The 11,540-nt window shown below is 36.7% G+C and overlaps 1 protein-coding gene across 1 annotated transcript in view; it reads right to left on the bottom strand.

Annotated features, from left to right (window-relative positions):
• Positions 1–355: 355 nt before the first annotated feature.
• LOC124237314 (transmembrane protease serine 11A-like) overlaps positions 356–11,540 on the bottom strand; it is a 50,025-nt gene continuing 38,840 nt past the window's right edge. Inside the window, exons 7-9 of the mRNA XM_046656819.1 lie at positions 8,519–8,778; positions 4,162–4,304; positions 356–2,386 (exon numbers count right to left, since the gene is read on the bottom strand). Coding sequence (XP_046512775.1) covers positions 2,225–2,386; positions 4,162–4,304; positions 8,519–8,778 — 565 coding nt within the window. The 3' untranslated portion in view covers positions 356–2,224. The remainder of the gene's footprint in view (positions 2,387–4,161; positions 4,305–8,518; positions 8,779–11,540) is intronic.

Raw genomic sequence — 11,540 nt, 5'->3', positions numbered from 1 at the left:
GAGCTAATAGCTGTTGCCAATCCTCCTCTTTTTATTTGCTTGAGGAAGATTAACCCTGAGCTAACATCTGTGCCAATCTTCCTCTACTTTGTATGTGGGATGCTGCCATAGCATGGCTGATGAGTGGAGTAGGTCGACACCCAGGATCTGAACCAGTGAACCCTGGGCCACAGAAGTGGAGCATGCTAACTTAACCTCTTGGCCACAGGGCTGGCCCCAGAAATGCAATTCTTAACAGCGGTTGAAAGAAAGATTCGTGCTATTGGCCTAAGACAGGCTCAGTGATATTATTTGTGGAGTGCTCTGATCACCAACTTTATTATTAAATTTAAAATGATTTATCAGTATTTGCTTACATGAGACCCAGAATAAAATGCACAAACAGGTTAGAAATACAAAGTTTAACTCTAAGATCATTTCTTGAATCTTAACATTAGAAGTCAGAATTTTATCCTACCACCAAAATATAGAATAATTTATATACCTATGTTTATTTTTGTATATGAAGAAGCAATTTTATATTGGAGTTCATAGAATTGCAGCCAGCTGCCTAAGTGAATCATATCACTTAAAATTCTTGTCTTAAGAGTTTCCTAATTTAAAACAGATTCAATAGAACTTGCTGAAATTTTTACAGATCTGATGATTCTATAAATATAGGCAATCATAAAGATACTTGTACGGAAAAGGGCATGTGAAATTGGTACCTGGGTTCTAGGCCCACTGGGGATACAAACTACCTACAGCTTGACCAAGTCGTTTACATTTCCTGGCTTCAGGTCTCTGAACTAGAAGTCTGTTGGCCCGCGTGACTTGCATAGTTTTTCCTAAGCTTTAAAATTCTATGAGTCTAAGATTATGGATCACTTTTTTGGTGAATAAATTGTAAATCTCTTTTGGATTATTTTAGGATTATTTTCATGACTTATCAATAGCACATGGGAGGAAATTATTATAAAGTAACTCAATTTTCCGATGGTTTCAATTATATTTGGAATACATGAGTAAATGACACCTCGCCCACAAACCTGATGTTTAGCCAGCATTGTCATGCACAGTAAGTTTCCACCAAGCCTTGATGTAATTGTATCATGGAATACATGAGCTTTACCCTTCTAATGTTTTCATGAGACACTTTACTTAGGGGTACGTTTGCTCTTTCAGATCATATTGTTCATGTGTTTTGTGTAGTAGGTCCTCAAAACTTATATTTATTAAAAAAAAATTTTAAAACCAGTGTTTCATGGTTGCAGTGGTCAGACTACTGCCACAAACCTTATGAGATACTTGGCTGCAGCAATGCAAAGGAATAAATCTTTTCTTTCTATCTAGAAAGACAATGCTGGTTGATCCCTCAATGTATTAGCAAATTCTCAATTCTTTCCAGACATTTAACCTTACAATGATAATGTACAAAGCTGCCTCCTCTTGGCCCAAGCATGTAGATACATCTATAAAATTTTAAATTTTTGTGCTATTGTTTTGGGACTGCTCATGAAATTACCATCACCTTCTCCCAAATTTTTGTAACAAAAATAGAATTTTGATTAGCTAATTACTATATGTACTCATTCATTACTTAGGCTTTCTCTGGTTATATCTGAGGGTAGGGATATCTGTGTGTGTTAAAAAATCACCAAAACATTCTGGAGATTTCACAACAGAAAAAGGTTAGAAGATCTCTGGCTTGATTTATTCCCATACTTTGTTTCCTAAATGTAATTTTTACGAGGATCTCTCCAATGGGTTTATAAGTAGAAAATGTATTTCTTATGGTGGGAAGTCTCTTTGGAAAACCTGGAAGAATACGGAAAAAGACAAAGTATTTGTGAACTCTGGAGAAATTATAGGAATTATATAAGTGTTTCTTGAACTCTTTAAGAGTTTAAAAAGTTTCTCACTTAAGGGGATGCTCCTCACAAAGACATTCTAAAAATCTCATGGATTATCCTCAAAAATTTGCATTGCTCCTCTTTTACATTCCAGTCTGCGTGATTTTAAGAGCTGAGGATTTGCTGTATGTTTCAAGCCTGGCTCAACCGACTCACTGCGTTACAAACTTAAATCCCTTATAAATTGGCTATGGGTTATTGGTTGATTAAAGTAACTCTAAAATAAATCATGTCATTTAATCTCACTTCATTATACTAATTCTACTGAGTAGTTGGATTCTCATACATGTATGGCCTGCATACAGCTCTCAAGGTTTAACTTTTATAGTGAATCAGAGGCCTGTTTTTGAAGCAATCCAGTTTCGGTAATAAGCCACATTTGTGTAGACGCCAGGTTTGTTCTTTTGACCACAGTTATCTCCCCAGCTCACAATTCCAATGAGATACCAGGTATCTGTAGGATCCTTTACAACTAAAGGTCCCCCAGAATCACCCTGAAAATAAAAAAAGAAATAGTAAAAGAAAATTAGCTAAATATAAAGTTTGTTATTTAGATATTCTGATGAACCACATATTTTATTGCTAGATAGTACATGTATACATTACCAGTTATAGAATAATTAATTGAAATTATTAATTTCAAAAGTTGTAAATTAGATTTATAAAAGTGGATTTCAAAAGTTATAAAAGGCTTAAAGTCCAATTTCCACATTTTAAATTTTTGATTTTTCAGCCTCATAGATGTATAATTGACAAATAAAATTGTATATATTTAAAGTGTACAATGTGACAATTTGACATACGTATACTTTGTGAAATGATTACCACAATCCCAACACCTCACGTAGTTACTCTGTGTGTGTATGTGTGTCTGTGTGTGGTGAGAATGCTTAAGGTCTACTCTTAGCGAATTTCAAGTGTACAACACAGAAAGGCAAGCTGAAGTTGATTTTCTTCTGACTTCAGGTAGGGTGCTTGGTCTTCTGTTTTATCAGACAGACTAAGCCCCTCACTATGCACCCAAGTTACCATCGCCGTATTCCTGTCAGAACCCCTGTACCTGAGTCACTTCCTCGATAACTTCCCCAATTTTTCTACGACTAGAGCTTTATCTTATTTCTTACTTACAGTCATAGGGCAGGAATCTTACTTCTGCTCCCCAGTCCAGTAAAACCTCTTTATGACCACCAGTCCTTCTGAGGCTTATCGCTAACCTCACTGTTTGCCTAGACTCCCATATCCTGTCTGCTCCTAGACTCCTGTCACCACCTTCCATCTGTCTGTCATGGCACAGACCTCTCTTTGGATTCCCTGAATTCTAACTGCCTCCCTCCATATTCTTAGCAACTGAGGCTAGATATGTACCGGATTCTGCCCTTGCCCAGCCTATATGCTACAAAACTCCCTGCTCCTTTTCTGACAGAGGTTGTCCATGTTGTATAATTTGTGGGACCCTAAGCAGGGCTTCCTGCCACCTGATAACAGTACACTTCCCATCATTTCACCATGTAGAGGTAGAGTCACCTCCTTAGAGTTTTCAAGAATCTCATGTTATAAAGCAAGTGCCTCCAGGAAGAAACACACTTTATACATCTGTCAGAAAATGTATGTGCAGGTAGACATTGGCCAACAGAGGAGGGCATTGGAGAGGGCACCAGGTATTCACAATCTGGCCTAACCCACCTTCTCAGCATTAACTGCTTCTCAGCCTTCATCCTCCTCCAACAGATTATTTGGGGTTCCGTCAAATATGAAATGTAATTTCATACCTTTATAATTTTGGCTATGCTCTTTTCTATAATTTTTTTTTATTATTCTATAACTGGATAAGAGCTATTTATCTTTAGGGCTCATTTAAGTCTCATCTCCTTGATACTTGCTCCAAGAATGTTCCCTTCAAGTTAAAAAATTTGCTCTCTATTAAATCACTTATAACATCACATCATAGTTCATTATTCATGATTGTTTTCTTTCTAGATGTGAGCTGTTTAAGGAAAGAGACTCTACTTTATGAACCTTTGGACTTCTGGTATTAAGGAAGTTTAATTTTATTGGTTAGTTTGTTTGATAGCATCAAAGAAACTCTTTGCTTATCTCATTTTGCTTAATAAAGCACTTAAAAATATGTTTGTGTTGTGAAATTTGCATTTAAAAATTTTTGAACTGACAAGATATCTGTGTTTTGTACTAATATAAAGGACAAAGAATATATCTTGAGCCAGATAAAAATGTTTTTTGTCAATGATATCAAAATAATCTCTCCACCTACCCTGCAAGCATCATAAATTCCTTCCAGATATCCAGCACAAAACATTCCAAATTTTATATCACTGCCATACACATGTGGTTGCTTGCACACATCATCACTTATGATTTTCAGTCTGGCTTCTCGAAGATTATTTTGGGATTCCCCTTAAGGAAAAACAAAGTGATTTTAGTGTTTACAATCAGCATCCTTAGCTAGAATGAAGTAAATGGACTTTTTTCTAATCTTTTTCATACTAAAATTGTCAATACAGAATGAAGTTAATGTAAACAGTTTCTAGAGATTTCTGTTTAAAATCTGGTGCATTTAAATGACAATTATTGGCCTTATCACATTTTTATAAACAACCTATACTAGCAAAAAAGACCCATTTTATTTCTTTTCCTGAAAAATGCTTGTACCTTTACTTTAAAAACAGTTTATGTATTTAAGAAGGCGTTTATTTATTTATTTATTTATTTATTTATTTATGCTGAGGAAGATTCACCCTGAGCTAACATCTGTGCCAACCTTCCTCTATTTTGTGTGTGAGCCACCATCATAGCATGGCTGCTGATAAGTGGTGTAGGTCCGCGCCTGGGAACCGAACCTGGGTGGCCGACACGGAGCCGAGCTGCTGAACTTAACCACTAGGCCACCAGGGCTGGCCCAGAAGCTTTATTTTTTAAAGTAAAGTTTGTATTTGTGGATTCTATGTTATTCTCAGGAACTTTGCAGGTCTAGATCGTTTTTTCCCTTGGCTTGATAAAACCATAATACTATGTATATTTACTTTTACCCTTTACATTTTATGAAGAACTTCCACACATGACATTTAAAAGCAACCATTTCATTTCTTATGTATTACAATTCTGGGACTCCTGATTATAAACTAGATCCTGAGTTGTAGAAACCAATATTATGGCAGGAAGACAACTGCCTATGGTGGAAATGAAGAATATTACAAGCATTCAGAGATTCTTTATATCAAACCATACACTGATCAGGAGACTGACACTGTAGTAGACAAAATTCTATGATGATCCCCAAGATTCCTATGTCATCTCCTTCCCTCCAAGTATGGGTGTGATCTGTGAATATGATTATGATTAGTTTATGTAGGACAGCACAGGTGAGGAAATTTTGCAGATGTAATTAAGATATAATCAGTCTGACACTGAGTTCATCAAAAGGGATATTATCCAAGGTTGACCTGACCTAGTCAAATGAGCTCTTTTATTTTTATTATTTATTTGTTTACTTATTTATTTTGTGAGGAAGATTCACGCTGAGCTAACATCCATTGCCAATCCTCCTCTTTTTTTTGCCTAAGGAAGATTAGCCCTGAGCTAACATCTGTGCCAGTCTTCCTCCACTTTGTATGTGGGTTGCTGCCACTGCATGGCTGACGAGTGGAGTAGGTCCGCACCCCATATCCAAACCAGCAAAGCCTGGGCTGCCGAAGTGGAGTGCATGGAACTTTAACCACTTGGCCATGGGGCTGGCCCCCAAGTAAGCCCTTTTACAAAGGGCTTAGGCCTTCCCTGAGTTCAGAGACTTTTTCCTAACAGCATTGAAGAAGCAAACTTCCACATGTTCTACAGCTGCAAGAAACTGAATTCCACCAACAACCAGTGAACTTTGAAGAGAACCCAGAGCTGCAGATGAGGCCACAAACCCAGCCGATATCTTGTTGTTATTTTGTGAGTCCCTGAGAAGAGGACACAACTAAGCTGTGTCTGGACTTCTGACCCACTGAAACTGTGAGATAATACATGGGTACTGGTTTTAAGCTGTTAAATTTGCAGTCATTTGTTATACAGCAGTAGAAAACTAATACAGACACCAATTTCTGTAGAATACCAATTCAGGATTTATTTCTGGAGCAGTTTTTGCTAAAATGTTTAAAAAGTGCTCAAATTATTCTGTTCTTTGAATACAATTGGTGTAATTTTTTTTTGCCTACTGCTTTATCAGTTAACAAAATTCATGTCCAGTGCCAGGAAGGGTAAGGTGAAATCGACAATCTACAAATTGTAGGTGACAGTGTAAATTCATACCTTTTTCAGAAAACTAGTTGGAAAAAAGTTATGAACAGTATATCCCATAAATCCTGGCTATCTTTTAACTATTTCTCAACTGTGAGGGAACGCTTAGTGACATTTCTCACAAAGTGTTGATTCTTTTCAAAGAATGAGCTTTTTATTTAATTGATTTTCTCAATTATTTTCTTGCTTTCAATTTTATTCATTTCTACTCTTATCTTTATTAGTTCCTTCCTTCTGCTTGTTTTATATTTATTTTTCTCTTCTGGTTTCTTGAAGTAGCAACTTAGCTTATTGCTTTGAAACCTTTATTCTTTTCTAACGTACACATTTGCTATAAATTTCCCTCTCTGCTCTGTTTTAGCTGCATCCTACATATATTGATATGTTGTTTTTTCATTTTCATTCAGTTCTATGTATATTTAACTATTTCTTCAAGACTTCCTCTTTGACCTATGGATTATTTAGAAGTGTGTTGGTTAATTTCTAAGCATTTGGTGATTATCCTGTTATCTTGTTACTGGTTTCTAGTTTGATTCCATTATGATCAGAGAGCATACAAAGTATGATTTCAGTTCCTTTAAATTTGTTGAGGATTGTTTTATGAAACTAGGTATGGTCTATCTTGGTGAATGTTCCATGGATGCTTGAAAAAAGTGGGTATTCTGTTGTTCAGTATAGTGTTCTGTACATGTCAGTTAGATTCTGTCACTATTCAAAAAGTGTTCCAGCAGATATATTTCTGTGTCAACCTCAAACTCCTGGCCAGAAATGATTCTTCCCAACAAGCTAAAGGGAATCTAAGATGCCTCTCCCAGCATCATGAAGCAGAGAATGCAAACTCGATCTTAGGAGAAAACCCATCAGAAAGTGTGGACATAGAGGTGTCAGGCTTACAGCTCTACTCAGCCACCCCTGGGATTACTAAGCTATTAGTAATAATTTCTGTGATTGGTAATATGCCCTTAAAGAAAGCAATAGAAGTCTCAGCATGTGTAATATGGAATGAAACCACATGGTACTTCTGGAGAAAGTCTAGAGGCCGTCGAGCCTATTCTCGGCCACATTAGTGAAAGGTATTCCTAGTTCTGTAGTGGAGACTGAGAATTAAAGGTTTATTCTTTAGAGCTTATTGTATGTAAATAAATTGTATAAAGATCTGTGAGTGGATTTTGTTATTCTCAGAAGGCACTGTCTTAACTTTTCAGTCCCAGAGTTAAAGAAGCTCTCTTGCTGTTGTTACATGTATGTACCTGGACCAGACTTTAGAATCCAGAGTGTCTCTTACTAAATATTCCCAAAAAACATTCAAAAATAAGGTCACTTGTATTTCTTTGGAAATTAAGTTAGTATATCAACTTAAGTCAATTTATAGAGGGCAAAGGAAGCTTTGTTATCAGAGACGATTTATCTCTACCTAGTATTGTCATTCCTGATCACTAAATTAGTCTCTTTAGTTCTGAAACAGATTTTTCTGCAACTGGAGGTTGTAGCTGAGCCAAAGAAAAATTTGCAAGGTGATTCATGAAAGTGAAAATGAGTGATGGAGCAAACCAAAGGGAGGAGAAATGGAAAGGATAGAGAGAGGAGGCTCACAGAGATGGGGCTCAAAGTGAGGGAATCTTGGAGTGAAGGTGCGATAAGCATTACAACATATCAGATGTATACCTGGCATTGCATAAAGAATGGCACATAAAAATAGATTTCAGTGTGGCTGAGGGAACATTTACTTCTTTTATGTCTTCCTCAAAGCTCACCCTTTTAAAACTGCCTCTCCCTCATTCCATATGATTCTGACAAGGCTGCCAATCACACACCTTCCTTTCTTGGTATGGGCATAGGAGGAGTATTTGAGTTAGCCAGTCAATCCCAGTACCCCTGGACACAAGCTGGACGCAAAGAGACCTTTTCAGGGATTAATGTAGATTCCGGCAAAGAGAGGGGCATATTCTTCCCTTGGCATCTGCTAGGTGGAGATGATGTAAACCCTGAGCTGCTGTTGGCCATCTTTGCCACTGTGAGGAGCTAGAATCCCTCTATATGAAGGTGACCTAGGGGACAATAGAGCCAAGAAATGGAAAGATTCAGAGCTTCAGAGCCTGATGACATAATACGAACTCCTGAATCCAACTGTATCTGAAGCCAGACTCATCTCATCTCTTGACTTCCAAATTATAAGGGCCAAATTTGCCATTTTATTGTCACTTGCAAAACAAAAGCCCTAACAAATCCAACCAAGCTGTGTGGAAATGGCTGGCAAGATAATATTCGTGGAGATTAAATCACACTGCCCTAAATAGTGCTTAGTGCTCTATGATGCTTTTTGAGGTACCCACCACCATAGAAAAGTGCTCCAAATCCTGTGATATAGACAGTTGAATTTGGTTGGAAGGACGCAGAGGCTTCTGGCAAACAAACCCGGCGGACATCATCTGTAAAGGTGACTCTGGGAGAGAACTGCACAACAGCAATATCGCACTCTCTTGCTGGGGAATGGTACCTCTCATGGACAATGATTCTTTTGATATTTCTTTTCATTAATGGAGGGTTGATTGTTGTTCCAAAGCTAACAGTCCATTCACGTGGATTTGCATTACTGGAAAAGGTTAGAAATGAACAGAATATATGAACTGCACTACAGTAATTGCACATAGGCTAATAATAGAGAAAACTCCATCCTAAAAATACTTCATTGCAATGATAGTTTTCTTTGACCATTATAAATATGTCTATTGCTACTATTTTATAAGAGAAAATGTATACAAACAGCATCTTAGGGCTAGAAATCACTATAGAATTATTGAATTTTAGAACTATGAAGCACATAAAATGTCATTCATTTATCTCTTCAGCAAATATTTATTGAACATTTATGTGCTGAGTCTAATTCAAAGTGCTGGGGATAAAATGGTGAACAAGAAAGAAAAGGTCCTTGTTGGTGGAAGTATTCAAGTCCAGTGAAGGAGAAAGAACAAAACAAGTTAACAGAGAAATAACTTCAAACAGTGATAAGGGCTATGAATAGAATAAAATATGGCAATGAAATGGCGTACAAGGGGTAGTTGGATGAGTCTCTTGAGAGCATGACATTTGGACTGAGACATGTTTGACGAGGAGTCAGCTGTGAGAAGATGGGGACACAAGTTTCCAGGCAAACTTTCCAAGGCCTTAGACCAGATGGGCTACAGTTCAGGACACAAGGGAAGAATGGTGGGGAATGAGGTTGGAGAGGTAGGTGGGGACCAGATTCTAGAGTGTCTTAGGTCATGAATAAAGTGCTTGGATTTTGTTCAAGTGATTTGGGAATTCACTGGCTAATTTTAAACCAAGAGTAATGTAGTTTCATTTACATTTTTAAAAAAATCACGTTGGTTATTTCTGGGGAATAGATTGTTGGAGGGCAAGAATGGATGAGGTAAAAGCTGTCAGAAATCCTGTGAGAGATGATCAACTGTGGGTGACTTCTAGCTTGTGGGCTTGAGCAACTGGTGGATCATGGTATATATAGGGATTGGAAAGGTCATCTAGTAATGAAAGATCATCTAGTAAAGCCCTCGTTTTACACTTAAGGAAAATAAGGCCTAGGTGGTTTAAACTGTTTGCCTAGTATCACATGTCTTCTTGCCTCTCTCTGCTCTTCTTTTTATAGGACATGGTCTCCCACCAAAATCTGTTTATTAACAGCAAGATTAATGTTCTTTAACTAGTTAATTGAACTAACACTATCCATGAGGGATAAGCAAGGAGACGGATACTGCCCATATGGATACTTGTTTCTCAACCTAATTACTTCTTAACAGGTAGCTTTAGTCATAGAAAGAAACATATAAACCTATCAGTGAGGTTTCAGTCTAATCTGACAGCTGTTAATTATGTTGAGAGTCTTGTTATTTTTAAGGCAATTAAAAATTTTGTTTTTGCACACAATTTCGATGTGCAAAACATAATGAGAAAAGCGAAATAAAAATTGGTTTGTGAAACACAGTTGTTCATATAGCATAAATACATCGACTTTTTGTTTATAAATCAATCTTTTGTGAGTTTTATTGGTACAAATCTGCTCCCTCAACTTAATTATGCCTAGATGAACTCAACATAAATCAAATATTTTGAACATGGAAATGCGAAGTACAGACCTTGAATTGTATTTACTCAAATGGGAGTGATCATTCGAGAACTTTCAAACAATGGCCTGATACTATTTAATACAGCTTATGTTTATTACCTTTATAGGTGACAAACCTGAAAGAAAAACTTACATGAGTGATGCTAAGTGAAGATTACAAATAAATTTTCGAAATTTTTAATCTGGGCCCAAATCAACAAGATGCAATTTAATGGTGATAAATATAAAATAGTAATTTAGATCCTTAAATAAATTGTAAAAATTCAAAGTGGTGCCACCTGGTCTGGACACCATCCCTATAAAAAGGATCTTGGAATTTTGTTGATTATTAGCTTAAAAATAACCAATCATGTGATGAAGCTTCTTAAAGTGTTAACTCAATATTAGACTGTACAAATATCAGATAATCTCAGACTAGGAAAGGCCATAAAAAGTCATTTGGTCCTCTCACTGGTCCAATGCTTGAAGGATGGGTCTTGCCATGGAGAAGACATATGCTTGTATTCAACTCCACCATCACCTAACACTGTGACCTTGGGCAAGTTACTTAACTTTTCTTATTTCCCTCAGTGAAAAAGAGCTTACCAAGCAGAGTTTACCAAGCTAGGTGGGTGTAAGAATTATATAAAACAAATCTTAATCACTTAACCAAATATTTGTAGCATACTGGAGTCTTTTAAAATGCAGCTCCTGATTCTGTAGGCTGGAGATGGGGCTTGAGATTCTTGCATTTCTAACAAATTACCTAGTGATGCGAATGCTGCTGGTCTGTGGACCATGCTTTGGGCAAGGCTGTATGGGTATACTGTCATCTTTCTTTACCATCCAAGACTCTCTACTTTCTTGGCATTTTATTTTATCAAGTTCTCTTTAAGAACGTTGTCGAGGACAGAACTCAGTATCCCAGGCAGGATCTGATCAACAAAGAGTCTAACATCTCATTTATTCTGGGTTCTGTGTTTCTTTTAATGCAGTCTAAATCATAATGTAGTTTTGTAAACAACAGACTCACAGTGGGCTACTTCCAACAAAAATTTCTAAGCAATTTTCACCTGTTAAGGCACATACCTGCTTTCTGGACTGATATACTTGGATTTTTTTTTTTTTATTCTAGTTAGAGCCTTGTATTTATACCTGTTAAAATTAATCATTTAGTTCTTGCTTGTTACTCTAACATAATTAAAGTTCTTTTGAAGTTTTTCTGTTTTTCTTACCATATATTCATTTTCCCT

Source organism: Equus quagga, chromosome 3 (genome assembly GCF_021613505.1).
Source record: "Equus quagga isolate Etosha38 chromosome 3, UCLA_HA_Equagga_1.0, whole genome shotgun sequence".
NCBI lineage: Eukaryota > Metazoa > Chordata > Mammalia > Perissodactyla > Equidae > Equus > Equus quagga.
This window is presented reverse-complemented; position numbering and strand designations above follow the sequence as displayed.